The sequence below is a fragment of the Oncorhynchus gorbuscha genome, linkage group LG24 (genome assembly GCF_021184085.1).
Source record: "Oncorhynchus gorbuscha isolate QuinsamMale2020 ecotype Even-year linkage group LG24, OgorEven_v1.0, whole genome shotgun sequence".
Classification (NCBI taxonomy): Eukaryota; Metazoa; Chordata; class Actinopteri; order Salmoniformes; family Salmonidae; genus Oncorhynchus; species Oncorhynchus gorbuscha.
Window position 1 is genome coordinate 44,294,884 of NC_060196.1, and position 16,483 is coordinate 44,311,366.

At 44.3% G+C, this 16,483-nt stretch overlaps 1 protein-coding gene across 1 annotated transcript in view; it reads right to left on the reverse strand.

The window, feature by feature from the left end:
* rapgef5a (Rap guanine nucleotide exchange factor (GEF) 5a) overlaps positions 1–16,483 on the reverse strand; it is a 132,938-nt gene that overhangs the window by 109,643 nt on the left and 6,812 nt on the right. The window contains exons 2-3 of the mRNA XM_046325725.1: positions 13,768–13,818; positions 12,934–13,040 (exon numbers count right to left, since the gene is read on the reverse strand). Coding sequence (XP_046181681.1) covers positions 12,934–13,040; positions 13,768–13,818 — 158 coding nt within the window. The remainder of the gene's footprint in view (positions 1–12,933; positions 13,041–13,767; positions 13,819–16,483) is intronic.

Sequence of the window (16,483 nt, forward strand, 5' to 3'; positions counted from 1 at the left end):
CTCTCTGTTTCTATCTACGTCTATCCCACTGACTCTCTCTCTCTCTGTTTGTATCTACGTCTATCCCACTGACTCTCTCTCTCTCTCTGTTTCTATCTATGTCTATCCCACTGACTCTCTCTCTCTCCGTTTCTATCTATGTCTATCCGACTGACTCTCTCTCTCTCCGTTTCTATCTATGTCTATCCCACTGACTCTCTCTCTCTCCGTTTCTATCTATGTCTATCCCACTGACTCTCTCTCTCTCTGTTTCTATCCATGTCTATCCCACTGACTCTCTCTCTCTCTGTTTCTATCCATGTCTATCCCACTGACTCTCTCTCTCTCCGTTTCTATCTATGTCTATCCCACTGACTCTCTCTCTCTCCGTTTCTATCTATGTCTATCCCACTGACTCTCTCTCCGTTTCTATCTATGTCTATTCCACTGACTCTCTCTCCGTTTCTATCTATGTCTATCCCACTGACTCTCTCTCCGTTTCTATCTATGTCTATCCCACTGACTCTCTCTCCGTTTCTATCTATGTCTATCCCACTGACTCTCTCTCCGTTTCTATCTATGTCTATCCCACTGATCTCTCTCTCTGTTTCTCTCTATGTCTATCCCACTGACTCTATGTCTATCACACTGACTCTCTCTATATCTATCACACTGACTCTCTCTGTTTCTCTCTATGTCTATCACACTGACTCTCTCTCTGTTTCTCTCTATGAATATCTCACTGATTCCCTCTCTGTTTCTCTCTACGTCTATCACACTGACTCTCTCTCTGTCTATCACACTGACTCTCTCTCTGTCTATCACACTGACTCTCTCTATGTCTATCACACTGACTCTCTCTGTTTCTCTCTATGTCTATCACACTGACTCTCTCTCTGTTTCTCTCTATGTCTATCACACTGACTCTCTCTCTGTTTCTCTCTACGTCTATCACACTGACTCTCTCTGTTTCTCTCTACGTCTATCACACTGACTCTCTCTGTTTCTCTCTACGTCTATCACACTGACTCTCTCTCTCTCTGTTTCTATCCATGTCTATCACACTGACTCTCTCTCTCTCTGTTTCTATCTATGTCTATCACACTGACTCTCTCTCTCTCTGTTTCTATCTATGTCTATCACACTGACTCTCTCTCTCTCTGTTTCTATCTACGTCTATCACACTGACTCTCTCTCTCTCTGTTTCTATCTACGTCTATCACACTGACTCTCTCTCTCTCTGTTTCTCTCTACGTCTATCACACTGACTCTCTCTCTGTCTATCACACTGACTCTCTCTCTGTCTATCACACTGACTCTCTCTCTGTCTATCACACTGACTCTCTCTCTGTCTATCACACTGACTCTCTCTCTCTCTGTTTCTCTCTACGTCTATCACACTGACTCTCTCTGTTTCTCTCTACGTCTATCACACTGACTCTCTCTGTTTCTCTCTACGTCTATCACACTGACTCTCTCTGTTTCTCTCTACGTCTATCACACTGACTCTCTACGTCTATCACACTGACTCTCTCTGTTTCTCTCTATGTCTATCACACTGACTCTCTCTGTTTCTCTCTATGTCTATCACACTGACTCTCTCTCTCTACGTTTCTATCTATGTCTATCCCACTGACTCTCTCTCTCTCCGTTTCTATCTATGTCTATCCCACTGACTCTCTCTCTGTTTCTCTCTATGTCTATCCCACTGACTCTCTATGTCTATCACACTGACTCTCTATGTCTATCACACTGACTCTCTCTCTCTACGTCTATCACACTGAATCTCTCTGTTTCTCTCTACGTCTATCCCACTGACTCTCTCTCTCTCTGTTTCTATCTACGTCTATCCCACTGACTCTCTCTCTCTCTGTTTGTATCTACGTCTATCCCACTGACTCTCTCTCTCTCTCCGTTTCTATCTATGTCTATCCGACTGACTCTCTCTCTCTCCGTTTCTATCTATGTCTATCCCACTGACTCTCTCTCTCTCCGTTTCTATCTATGTCTATCCCACTGACTCTCTCTCTCTCTGTTTCTATCCATGTCTATCCCACTGACTCTCTCTCTCTCTGTTTCTATCCATGTCTATCCCACTGACTCTCTCTCTCTCCGTTTCTATCTATGTCTATCCCACTGACTCTCTCTCTCTCCGTTTCTATCTATGTCTATCCCACTGACTCTCTCTCCGTTTCTATCTATGTCTATTCCACTGACTCTCTCTCCGTTTCTATCTATGTCTATCCCACTGACTCTCTCTCCGTTTCTATCTATGTCTATCCCACTGACTCTCTCTCCGTTTCTATCTATGTCTATCCCACTGACTCTCTCTCCGTTTCTATCTATGTCTATCCCACTGACTCTCTCTCTCTCTGTTTCTCTCTATGTCTATCCCACTGACTCTATGTCTATCACACTGACTCTCTCTATATCTATCACACTGACTCTCTCTGTTTCTCTCTATGTCTATCACACTGACTCTCTCTCTGTTTCTCTCTATGAATATCTCACTGATTCCCTCTCTGTTTCTCTCTACGTCTATCACACTGACTCTCTCTCTGTCTATCACACTGACTCTCTCTATGTCTATCACACTGACTCTCTCTGTTTCTCTCTATGTCTATCACACTGACTCTCTCTGTTTCTCTCTACGTCTATCACACTGACTCTCTCTGTTTCTCTCTACGTCTATCACACTGACTCTCTCTGTTTCTCTCTACGTCTATCACACTGACTCTCTCTCTCTCTGTTTCTATCCATGTCTATCACACTGACTCTCTCTCTCTCTGTTTCTATCTATGTCTATCACACTGACTCTCTCTCTCTCTGTTTCTATCTATGTCTATCACACTGACTCTCTCTCTCTCTGTTTCTATCTACGTCTATCACACTGACTCTCTCTCTCTCTGTTTCTATCTACGTCTATCACACTGACTCTCTCTCTCTCTGTTTCTCTCTACGTCTATCACACTGACTCTCTCTCTGTCTATCACACTGACTCTCTCTCTGTCTATCACACTGACTCTCTCTCTGTCTATCACACTGACTCTCTCTCTGTTTCTCTCTACGTCTATCACACTGACTCTCTCTGTTTCTCTCTACGTCTATCACACTGACTCTCTCTGTTTCTCTCTACGTCTATCACACTGACTCTCTCTGTTTCTCTCTACGTCTATCACACTGACTCTCTCGTCTATCACACTGACTCTCTCGTCTATCACACTGACTCTCTACGTCTATCACACTGACTCTCTACGTCTATCACACTGACTCTGTATGTCTATCACACTGACTCTGTATGTCTATCACACTGACTCTGTATGTCTATCACACTGACTCTCTATGTCTATCACACTGACTCTCTATGTCTATCACACTGACTCTCTCTCTCTACGTCTATCACACTGACTCTCTCTCTCTACGTCTATCACACTGACTCTCTCTCTCTCTGTTTCTATCTATGTCTATCCCACTGACTCTCTCTCTCTCTGTTTCTATCTATGTCTATCCCACTGACTCTCTCTCTCTCTGTTTCTATCTATGTCTATCCCACTGACTCTCTCTCTCTCCGTTTCTATCTATGTCTATCCCACTGACTCTCTCTCTCTCTGTTTCTATCTATGTCTATCCCACTGACTCTCTCTCTCTCTGTTTCTATCTATGTCTATCCCACTGACTCTCTCTCTCTCCGTTTCTATCTATGTCTATCCCACTGACTCTCTCTCTCTCCGTTTCTATCTATGTCTATCACACTGACTCTCTCTCCGTTTCTATCTATGTCTATCACACTGACTCTCTCTCCGTTTCTATCCATGTCTATCACACTGACTCTCTCTCCGTTTCTATCTATGTCTATCACACTGACTCTCTCTCTGTTTCGATCCATGTCTATCACACTGACTCTCTCTCTGTTTCGATCTATGTCTATCCCACTGACTCTCTCTCTCTGTTTCTATCTATGTCTATCCCACTGACTCTCTCTCTCTCTGTTTCTCTCTGTCTATCACACTGACTCTCTGTTTCTCTCTACGTCTATCACACTGACTCTCTCTATGTCTATCCCACTGACTCTCTCTGTTTCTCTCTATGTCTATCACACTGACTCTCTCTGTTTCTCTCTATGTCTATCCCACTGACTCTCTGTTTCTCTCTATGTCTATCCCACTGACTCTCTCTCTACGTCTATCACACTGACTCTCTCTCTACGTCTATCACACTGACTCTCTCTGTTTCTCTCTACGTCTATCACACTGACTCTCTGTTTCTCTCTACGTCTATCACACTGACTCTCTCTGTTTCTCTCTACGTCTATCACACTGACTCTCTCTCTCTCTGTTTCTATCTACGTCTATCACACTGACTCTCTCTCTCTCTGTTTCTATCTACGTCTATCACACTGACTCTCTCTGTTTCTCTCTGTTTCTATCTACGTCTATCACACTGACTCTCTACGTCTATCCCATTGACTCTCTGTTTCTCTCTATGTCTATCACACTGACTCTCTCTGTTTCTCTCTACGTCTATCACACTGACTCTCTCTGTCTATCACACTGACTCTCTCTCTGTCTATCACACTGACTCTCTCTCTGTCTATCACACTGACTCTCTCTCTGTCTATCACACTGACTCTCTCTCTGTCTATCACACTGACTCTCTCTGTTTCTCTCTCTGTCTATCACACTGACTCTCTGTTTCTCTCTATGTCTATCACACTGACTCTCTCTGTTTCTCTCTATGTCTATCACACTGACTCTCTCTGTTTCTCTCTATGTCTATCACACTGACTCTCTCTGTTTCTCTCTGTCTATCACACTGACTCTCTCTCTCTCTGTTTCTCTCTACGTCTATCACACTGACTCTCTCTGTTTCTCTCTTTGTCTATCACACTGACTCTCTCTGTTTCTCTCTTTGTCTATCACACTGACTCTCTCTGTTTCTCTCTATGTCTATCCCACTGACTCTCTATGTCTATCCCACTGACTCTCTATGTCTATCACACTGACTCTCTCTCTCTACGTCTATCACACTGACTCTCTCTGTTTCTCTCTACGTCTATCACACTGACTCTCTCTGTTTCTCTCTACGTCTATCACACTGACTCTCTCTGTTTCTCTCTACGTCTATCACACTGACTTCTCTCTGTTTGTCTCTTTGTCTATCACACTGACTCTCTCTGTTTCTCTCTATGTCTATCACACTGACTCTCTCTGTTTCTCTCTATGTCTATCACACTGACTCTCTCTGTTTCTCTCTATGTCTATCACACTGACTCTCTGTTTCTCTCTATGTCTATCCCACTGACTCTCTATGTCTATCACACTGACTCTCTCTCTCTACGTCTATCACACTGACTCTCTCTGTTTCTCTCTACGTCTATCACACTGACTCTCTCTGTTTCTCTCTATGTCTATCCCACTGACTCTCTGTTTCTCTCTACGTCTATCACACTGACTCTCTCGGTTTCTCTCTATGTCTATCACACTGACTCTCTCTGTTTCTCTCTACGTCTATCACACTGACTCTCTCTGTTTCTCTCTACGTCTATCACACTGACTCTCTCTGTTTCTCTCTACGTCTATCACACTGACTCTCTCTGTTTGTCTCTTTGTCTATCACACTGACTCTCTCTGTTTGTCTCTATGTCTATCACACTGACTCTCTCTATGTCTATCACACTGACTCTCTCTGTTTCTCTCTATGTCTATCACACTGACTCTCTCTGTTTCTCTCTATGTCTATCACACTGACTCTCTCTCTCTACGTTTCTATCTATGTCTATCCCACTGACTCTCTCTCTCTCCGTTTCTATCTATGTCTATCCCACTGACTCTCTCTCTGTTTCTCTCTATGTCTATCCCACTGAATCTCTATGTCTATCACACTGACTCTCTATGTCTATCACACTGACTCTCTATGTCTATCACACTGACTCTCTCTCTCTACGTCTATCACACTGAATCTCTCTGTTTCTCTCTACGTCTATCACACTGACTCTCTCTGTTTCTCTCTACGTCTATCCCACTGACTCTCTCTCTCTCTGTTTCTATCTATGTCTATCACACTGACTCTCTCTCTCTGTTTCTATCTATGTCTATCCCACTGACTCTCTCTCTCTCCGTTTCTATCTATGTCTATCCCACTGACTCTCTCTCTCTCCGTTTCTATCTATGTCTATCCCACTGACTCTCTCTCTCTGTTTCTATCCATGTCTATCCCACTGACTCTCTCTCTCTCTGTTTCTATCCATGTCTATCCCACTGACTCTCTCTCTCTCCGTTTCTATCTATGTCTATCCCACTGACTCTCTCTCCGTTTCTATCTATGTCTATCCCACTGACTCTCTCTCCGTTTCTATCTATGTCTATCCCACTGACTCTCTCTCCGTTTCTATCTATGTCTATCCCACTGACTCTCTCTCCGTTTCTATCTATGTCTATCCCACTGACTCTCTCTCCGTTTCTATCTATGTCTATCCCACTGACTCTCTCTCTCTCTGTTTCTATCTATGTCTATCCCACTGACTCTCTCTCTGTTTCTATCTATGTCTATCCCACTGACTCTCTCTCTCCGTTTCTATCTATGTCTATCCCACTGACTCTCTCTCCGTTTCTATCTATGTCTATCCCACTGACTCTCTCTGTTTCTCTCTATGTCTATCACACTGACTCTCTGTTTCTCTCTATGTCTATCCCACTGACTCTCTGTCTATCACACTGACTCTCTCTATATCTATCACACTGACTCTCTCTGTTTCTCTCTATGTCTATCACACTGACTCTCTCTCTGTTTCTCTCTATGAATATCTCACTGATTCCCTCTCTGTGTCTATCACACTGACTCTCTCTGTCTATCACACTGACTCTCTCTCTGTCTATCACACTGACTCTCTCTGTTTCTCTCTACGTCTATCACACTGACTCTCTCTGTTTCTCTCTACGTCTATCACACTGACTCTCTCTGTTTCTCTCTACGTCTATCACACTGACTCTCTCTGTTTCTCTCTGTCTATCACACTGACTCTCTCTGTCTATCACACTGACTCTCTCTGTCTATCACACTGACTCTCTCTGTCTATCACACTGACTCTCTCTGTCTATCACACTGACTCTCTCTGTCTATCACACTGACTCTCTCTGTTTCTCTCTATGTCTATCACACTGACTCTCTCTGTTTCTCTCTATGTCTATCACACTGACTCTCTCTCTCTACGTTTCTATCTATGTCTATCCCACTGACTCTCTCTCTCTCCGTTTCTATCTATGTCTATCCCACTGACTCTCTCTCTGTTTCTCTCTATGTCTATCCCACTGACTCTCTATGTCTATCACACTGACTCTCTATGTCTATCACACTGACTCTCTCTCTCTACGTCTATCACACTGAATCTCTCTGTTTCTCTCTACGTCTATCCCACTGACTCTCTCTCTCTCTGTTTGTATCTACGTCTATCCCACTGACTCTCTCTCTCTCTCTGTTTCTATCTATGTCTATCCCACTGACTCTCTCTCTCTCCGTTTCTATCTATGTCTATCCGACTGACTCTCTCTCTCTCCGTTTCTATCTATGTCTATCCCACTGACTCTCTCTCTCTCCGTTTCTATCTATGTCTATCCCACTGACTCTCTCTCTCTCTGTTTCTATCCATGTCTATCCCACTGACTCTCTCTCTCTCTGTTTCTATCCATGTCTATCCCACTGACTCTCTCTCTCTCCGTTTCTATCTATGTCTATCCCACTGACTCTCTCTCTCTCCGTTTCTATCTATGTCTATCCCACTGACTCTCTCTCCGTTTCTATCTATGTCTATTCCACTGACTCTCTCTCCGTTTCTATCTATGTCTATCCCACTGACTCTCTCTCCGTTTCTATCTATGTCTATCCCACTGACTCTCTCTCCGTTTCTATCTATGTCTATCCCACTGACTCTCTCTCCGTTTCTATCTATGTCTATCCCACTGACTCTCTCTCTCTCTGTTTCTCTCTATGTCTATCCCACTGACTCTATGTCTATCACACTGACTCTCTCTATATCTATCACACTGACTCTCTCTGTTTCTCTCTATGTCTATCACACTGACTCTCTCTCTGTTTCTCTCTATGAATATCTCACTGATTCCCTCTCTGTTTCTCTCTACGTCTATCACACTGACTCTCTCTCTGTCTATCACACTGACTCTCTCTATGTCTATCACACTGACTCTCTCTGTTTCTCTCTATGTCTATCACACTGACTCTCTCTGTTTCTCTCTACGTCTATCACACTGACTCTCTCTGTTTCTCTCTACGTCTATCACACTGACTCTCTCTGTTTCTCTCTACGTCTATCACACTGACTCTCTCTCTCTGTTTCTATCCATGTCTATCACACTGACTCTCTCTCTCTCTGTTTCTATCTATGTCTATCACACTGACTCTCTCTCTCTGTTTCTATCTATGTCTATCACACTGACTCTCTCTCTCTCTGTTTCTATCTACGTCTATCACACTGACTCTCTCTCTCTCTGTTTCTATCTACGTCTATCACACTGACTCTCTCTCTCTCTGTTTCTCTCTACGTCTATCACACTGACTCTCTCTCTGTCTATCACACTGACTCTCTCTCTGTCTATCACACTGACTCTCTCTCTGTCTATCACACTGACTCTCTCTCTGTCTATCACACTGACTCTCTCTCTCTCTGTTTCTCTCTACGTCTATCACACTGACTCTCTCTGTTTCTCTCTACGTCTATCACACTGACTCTCTCTGTTTCTCTACGTCTATCACACTGACTCTCTCTGTTTCTCTCTACGTCTATCACACTGACTCTCTACGTCTATCACACTGACTCTCTCTGTTTCTCTCTATGTCTATCACACTGACTCTCTCTGTTTCTCTCTATGTCTATCACACTGACTCTCTCTCTCTACGTTTCTATCTATGTCTATCCCACTGACTCTCTCTCTCTCCGTTTCTATCTATGTCTATCCCACTGACTCTCTCTCTGTTTCTCTCTATGTCTATCCCACTGACTCTCTATGTCTATCACACTGACTCTCTATGTCTATCACACTGACTCTCTCTCTCTACGTCTATCACACTGAATCTCTCTGTTTCTCTCTACGTCTATCCCACTGACTCTCTCTCTCTCTGTTTCTATCTACGTCTATCCCACTGACTCTCTCTCTCTCTGTTTGTATCTACGTCTATCCCACTGACTCTCTCTCTCTCTCCGTTTCTATCTATGTCTATCCGACTGACTCTCTCTCTCTCCGTTTCTATCTATGTCTATCCCACTGACTCTCTCTCTCTCTGTTTCTATCCATGTCTATCCCACTGACTCTCTCTCTCTCTGTTTCTATCCATGTCTATCCCACTGACTCTCTCTCTCTCCGTTTCTATCTATGTCTATCCCACTGACTCTCTCTCTCTCCGTTTCTATCTATGTCTATCCCACTGACTCTCTCTCTCTCCGTTTCTATCTATGTCTATTCCACTGACTCTCTCTCCGTTTCTATCTATGTCTATCCCACTGACTCTCTCTCCGTTTCTATCTATGTCTATCCCACTGACTCTCTCTCCGTTTCTATCTATGTCTATCCCACTGACTCTCTCTCCGTTTCTATCTATGTCTATCCCACTGACTCTCTCTCCGTTTCTATCTATGTCTATCCCACTGACTCTCTCTCTCTCTGTTTCTCTCTATGTCTATCCCACTGACTCTATGTCTATCACACTGACTCTCTCTATATCTATCACACTGACTCTCTCTGTTTCTCTCTATGTCTATCACACTGACTCTCTCTCTGTTTCTCTCTATGAATATCTCACTGATTCCCTCTCTGTTTCTCTCTACGTCTATCACACTGACTCTCTCTCTGTCTATCACACTGACTCTCTCTATGTCTATCACACTGACTCTCTCTGTTTCTCTCTATGTCTATCACACTGACTCTCTCTGTTTCTCTCTACGTCTATCACACTGACTCTCTCTGTTTCTCTCTACGTCTATCACACTGACTCTCTCTCTCTCTGTTTCTATCCATGTCTATCACACTGACTCTCTCTCTCTCTGTTTCTATCTATGTCTATCACACTGACTCTCTCTCTCTCTGTTTCTATCTATGTCTATCACACTGACTCTCTCTCTCTCTGTTTCTATCTACGTCTATCACACTGACTCTCTCTCTCTCTGTTTCTATCTACGTCTATCACACTGACTCTCTCTCTCTCTGTTTCTCTCTACGTCTATCACACTGACTCTCTCTCTGTCTATCACACTGACTCTCTCTCTGTCTATCACACTGACTCTCTCTCTGTCTATCACACTGACTCTCTCTCTGTCTATCACACTGACTCTCTCTCTCTCTGTTTCTCTCTACGTCTATCACACTGACTCTCTCTGTTTCTCTCTACGTCTATCACACTGACTCTCTCTGTTTCTCTCTACGTCTATCACACTGACTCTCTCTGTTTCTCTCTACGTCTATCACACTGACTCTCTACGTCTATCACACTGACTCTCTATGTCTATCACACTGACTCTCTACGTCTATCACACTGACTCTCTACGTCTATCACACTGACTCTGTATGTCTATCACACTGACTCTGTATGTCTATCACACTGACTCTGTATGTCTATCACACTGACTCTCTATGTCTATCACACTGACTCTCTATGTCTATCACACTGACTCTCTCTCTCTACGTCTATCACACTGACTCTCTCTCTCTACGTCTATCACACTGACTCTCTCTCTCTCTGTTTCTATCTATGTCTATCCCACTGACTCTCTCTCTCTCTGTTTCTATCTATGTCTATCCCACTGACTCTCTCTCTCTCTGTTTCTATCTATGTCTATCCCACTGACTCTCTCTCTCTCCGTTTCTATCTATGTCTATCCCACTGACTCTCTCTCTCTCTGTTTCTATCTATGTCTATCCCACTGACTCTCTCTCTCTCTGTTTCTATCTATGTCTATCCCACTGACTCTCTCTCTCTCTGTTTCTATCTATGTCTATCCCACTGACTCTCTCTCTCTCCGTTTCTATCTATGTCTATCACACTGACTCTCTCTCCGTTTCTATCTATGTCTATCACACTGACTCTCTCTCCGTTTCTATCCATGTCTATCACACTGACTCTCTCTCCGTTTCTATCTATGTCTATCACACTGACTCTCTCTCTGTTTCGATCCATGTCTATCACACTGACTCTCTCTCTGTTTCGATCTATGTCTATCCCACTGACTCTCTCTCTCTGTTTCTATCTATGTCTATCCCACTGACTCTCTCTCTCTCTGTTTCTCTCTGTCTATCACACTGACTCTCTGTTTCTCTCTACGTCTATCACACTGACTCTCTCTATGTCTATCCCACTGACTCTCTCTGTTTCTCTCTACGTCTATCACACTGACTCTCTCTGTTTCTCTCTATGTCTATCCCACTGACTCACTCTCTCTATGTTTCTATCTATGTCTATCCCACTGACTCTCTCTCTGTTTCTATGTCTATCCCACTGACTCTCTCTCTCTCTCTATGTCTATCACACTGACTCTCTCTCTGTTTCTATGTCTATCCCACTAACTCTCTCTCTCTCTATGTCTATCCCACTGACTCTCTCTCTCTCTCTCTCTCTCTATGTCTATCCCACTGACTCTCTCTCTCTACGTCTATCCCACTGACTCTCTCTCTCTACGTCTATCACACTGACTCTCTCTCTGTTTCTATGTCTATCCCACTGACTCTCTCTCTGTTTCTATGTCTATCCCACTGACTCTCTCTCTGTTTCTATGTCTATCCCACTGACTCTCTCTCTCTCTCTATGTCTACCCCACTGACTCTCTCTCTATGTCTATCCCACTGACTCTCTCTCTCTATGTCTATCCCACTGACTCTCTCTGTTTCTATGTCTATCCCACTGACTCTCTCTCTCTCTGTTTCTATGTCTATCCCACTGACTCTCTCTCTCTCTGTTTCTATGTCTATCCCACTGACTCTCTCTCTCTGTTTCTATGTCTATCCCACTGACTCTCTCTCTCTGTTTCTATGTCTATCCCACTGACTCTCTCTCTCTGTTTCTATGTCTACCCCACTGACTCTCTCTCTATGTCTATCCCACTGACTCTCTCTCTCTATGTCTATCCCACTGACTCTCTCTGTTTCTATGTCTATCCCACTGACTCTCTCTCTCTCTGTTTCTATGTCTATCCCACTGACTCTCTCTCTCTCTGTTTCTATGTCTATCCCACTGACTCTCTCTCTCTGTTTCTATGTCTATCCCACTGACTCTCTCTCTCTGTTTCTATGTCTATCCCACTGACTCTCTCTCTCTGTTTCTATGTCTATCCCACTGACTCTCTCTCTCTGTTTCTATGTCTATCCCACTGACTCTCTCTCTCTGTTTCTATGTCTATCCCACTGACTCTCTCTCTCTCTCTATGTCTATCCCACTGACTCTCTCTCTCTCTCTATGTCTATCCCACTGACTCTCTCTGTTTCTGTCTATCCCACTGACTCTCTCTCTGTTTCTATGTCTATCCCACTGACTCTCTCTCTGTTTCTATGTCTATCCCACTGACTCTCTCTCTCTATGTCTATCCCACTGACTCTCTGTTTCTATGTCTATCCCACTGACTCTCTCTCTCTATGTCTATCCCACTGACTCTCTCTGTTTCTATGTCTATCCCACTGACTCTCTCTCTCTATGTCTATCCCACTGACTCTCTCTGTTTCTATGTCTATCCCACTGACTCTCTCTCTCTCTCTCTGTTTCTCTCTATGTCTATCACACTGACTCTCTCTCTGTTTCTCTCTATGTCTATCACACTGACTCTCTCTCTGTTTCTCTCTATGTCTATCACACTGACTCTCTCTCTGTTTCTCTCTATGTCCATCACACTGACTCTCTCTATGTTTCTCTCTATGTCTATCTCACTATGTCTATCACACTCACACACTCAAAGATGCACACCTTATGATCCTGGCGAGGTGAATCTTGTCTTTAGCAGGGTACGGACCATGAGACAGGAACGCATTCCTCACAGCACGCCCTGCACACGGGAAGCTCTGGGAGCAGGACTGACAAACATACACACGTGAGTCAAATAATACATAGTTGTTTTCACAGACGTGTTTCTCTGTGTGTGTGTGTGTGTGTGTGTGTGTGTGTGTGTGTGTGTGTGTGTGTGTGTGTGTGTGTGTGTGTGTGTGTGTGTGTGTGTGTGTGTGTGTGTGTGTGTGTGTGTGTGTGTGTGTGTGTGTGTTGACACAAGAGAACTCTGTGATATCAGTGTAACTATTGATATTGAAACAAAACATGTAGGTGAAACAGAGGCTAGGTGAAACTATGACGTCACCATTTTAACTTGGGTCAAGTACTATCTATATCAGGATTCTCCAACCCTGTTCCTGGAGAGCAACCGTCCACTCCAACCCTAATCTAGCACACCTGATTCTAATAATTAGCTGGTTAATAAGCTGTACCAGGTTAGTTACAAATGGGGTTGGAGCGAAAACCTGCAGCAGGGTAGCTCACCAGGAACAGGGTTGAAGTCCCCTACATAAATTCAAATAGCCTACTTCCAAATATTTGAGGTGTAAAGGCGAGGGGATGTTGTACTTTTGGACTATTCTAGTGATTCCATCGTACTAATCCAACTGAAATCAAGAAAAGAGCACTAAAACAAAGTATTTGACATAAAATATGCATTTGACTATGAAGTCACACCACATTCTTTATTTGCTGACGTTTCATAACCTATGCATGCATGTGTGTATGTGTCTCTGTGTGTGAGAGTGTGTGTACCTTGTGAACAGTAGGGCTGGTGCTGGGTCCGGGGATGGTATCCGGTGACTGCTATCGAGACACAATCAAAACACAGTCAGAACACACAGTATTAAACCACACATTTCCAGACAATGTTTGGGTTAGGAGAGAAGTAGAGCATAAAATGCAGCCTACAAACTATGTACAGATCTATAATCTGTCTACATCTGTCTCCATCCCTCCGTCTCTCTCCTGACAGAGAAGGAGTAAAGACAGTCTTCTACCCCCACCTCCACATCATCATATTTCCCCTTTGGACAGAGACATAAGAAACCAGTTTGTTACCAATATTGATAATTCAATATATCGATATTGTTTGATATTGATATGAGCCAGGCATATTGTAATATCGGTTTATCCTTGCTGTTAACCTACACTATTACGTAAAAGAGCATACATGACTGTTCCTGTTTTACTTCCGGCGCCGACAGAGATGGCTGCCTCGCTTCGCGTTCCTAGGAAACTATGCAGTTTTTAGGGTTTTTTACGTGTTATTTCTTACATTAGTACCCCAGGTCATCTTAGGTTTCATTACATACAGTCAAGAAGAACAACTGAATATAAGATCAGCGTCAACTCACCATCAGTACGACCAAGAATATGATTTTCGCGACGCGGATCCTGTGTTCTGCCTTACAAACAGGACAACGGAATGGATCCCATGCGGCGACCAAAAAAAACGACTCCGAAAAAGAGGGAAACAAGGCGGTCTTCTGGTCTGACTCCGGAGACGGGCACATCGTGCACCACTCCCTAGCATTCTTCTCGCCAATGTCCAGTCTCTTGACAACAAGGTTGATGAAACCCGAGCAAGGGTAGCATTCCAGGCGGACATCAGAGACTGTAACGTTCTTTGCTTCACGGAAACATGGCTCACTGGAGAGACGCTATCGGAGGCGGTGCAGCCAGCGGGTTTCTCCACGCATCGCGCCGACAGAAACAAACATCTTTCTGGTAAGAAATGGGGCGGGGCGTATGCCTTATGGCTAACGAGGCGTGGTGTGATCAAAGAAACATACAGGAACTCAAATCCTTCTGTTCACCTGATTTAGAATTCCTCACAATCAAATGTCGACCGCATTATCTACCAAGAGAATTCTCTTTGATTATAATCACAGCTGTATATATTCCCCCCCAAGCAGACACATCGATGGCTCTGAACAAACTTTATTTGACTCTTTGCAAACTGGAATCCATACATCCTGAGGCTGCATTCATTGTAGCTGGGGATTTTAACAAGGCTAATCTGAAAACAAGACTCCCGAAATTGTATCAGCATATCGATTGCGCAACTAGGGCCGGAAAAACCTTGGATCATTGTTACTCTAACTTCCGCGACGCATATAAGGCCCTGCCCCGCCCTCCTTTCGGAAAAGCTGACCACGACTCCATTTTGTTGATCCCTGCCTACAGACAGAAACTAAAACAAGAAGCTCCCACGCTGAGGTCTGTCCAACGCTGGTCTGACCAAGCTGATTCCACACTCCAAGACTGCTTCCATCACGTGGACTGGGACATGTTTCGTATTGCGTCAGATAACAATATTGACGAATACGCTGATTCGGTGTGCGAGTTCATTAGAACGTGCATCGAAGATGTCGTTCCCATAGCAACGATTAAAACATTCCCTAACCAGAAACCGTGGATTGATGGCAGTATTCGCGTGAAACTGAAAGCGCGAACCACTGCTTTTAATCAGGGCAAGGTGACTGGTAACATGACCGAATACAAACAGTGCAGCTATTCCCTCCGCAAGGCTATCAAACAAAGTAGAATCTCAATTCAACAGCTCAGACAGCTCAGACACAAGAGGTATGTGGCAGGGTCTACAGTCAATCACGGACTACAAGAAGAAAACCAGCCCAGTCACGGACCAGGATGTCTTGCTCCTAGGCAGACTAAATAACTTTTTGCCCGCTTTGAGGACAATACAGTGCCACTGACACGGCCTTCAACGAAAACATGCGGACTCTCCTTCACTACAGCCGAGGTGAGTAAAACATTTAAACGTGTTAACCCTCGCAAGGCTGCAGGCCCAGACGGCATCCCCAGCCACGCCCTCAGAGCATGCGCAGACCAGCTGGCCGGTGTGTTTACGGACATATTCAATCAATCCCTATACCAGTCTGCTGTTCCCACATGCTTCAAGAGGGCCACCATTGTTCCTGTTCCCAAGAAAGCTAAGGTAACTGAGCTAAACGACTACCGCCCCGTAGCACTCACTTCCGTCATCATGAAGTGCTTTGAGAGACTAGTCAAGGACCATATCACCTCCACCCTACCTGACACCCTAGACCCACTCCAATTTGCTTACCGCCCAAATAGGTCCACAGACGATGCAATCTCAACCACACTGCACACTGCCCTAACCCATGTAGACAAGAGGAATACCTATGTGAGAATGCTGTTCATCGACTACAGCTCGGCATTCAACACCGTAGTACCCTCCAAGCTCATCATCAAGCTGACCCTGGGTCTCGACCCCACCCTGTGCAACTGGGTACTGGACCCTGTGGTGAGGGTAGGCAACAACATCTCCACCTCGCTGATCCTCAACACTGGGGGCCCACAAGGGTGCGTTCTGAGCCCTCTCCTGTACTCCCTGTTCACCCACGACTGCATGGCCACGCACGCCTCCAACTCAATCATCAAGTTTGCGGACGACACAACAGTGGTAGGCTTGATTACCAACAAC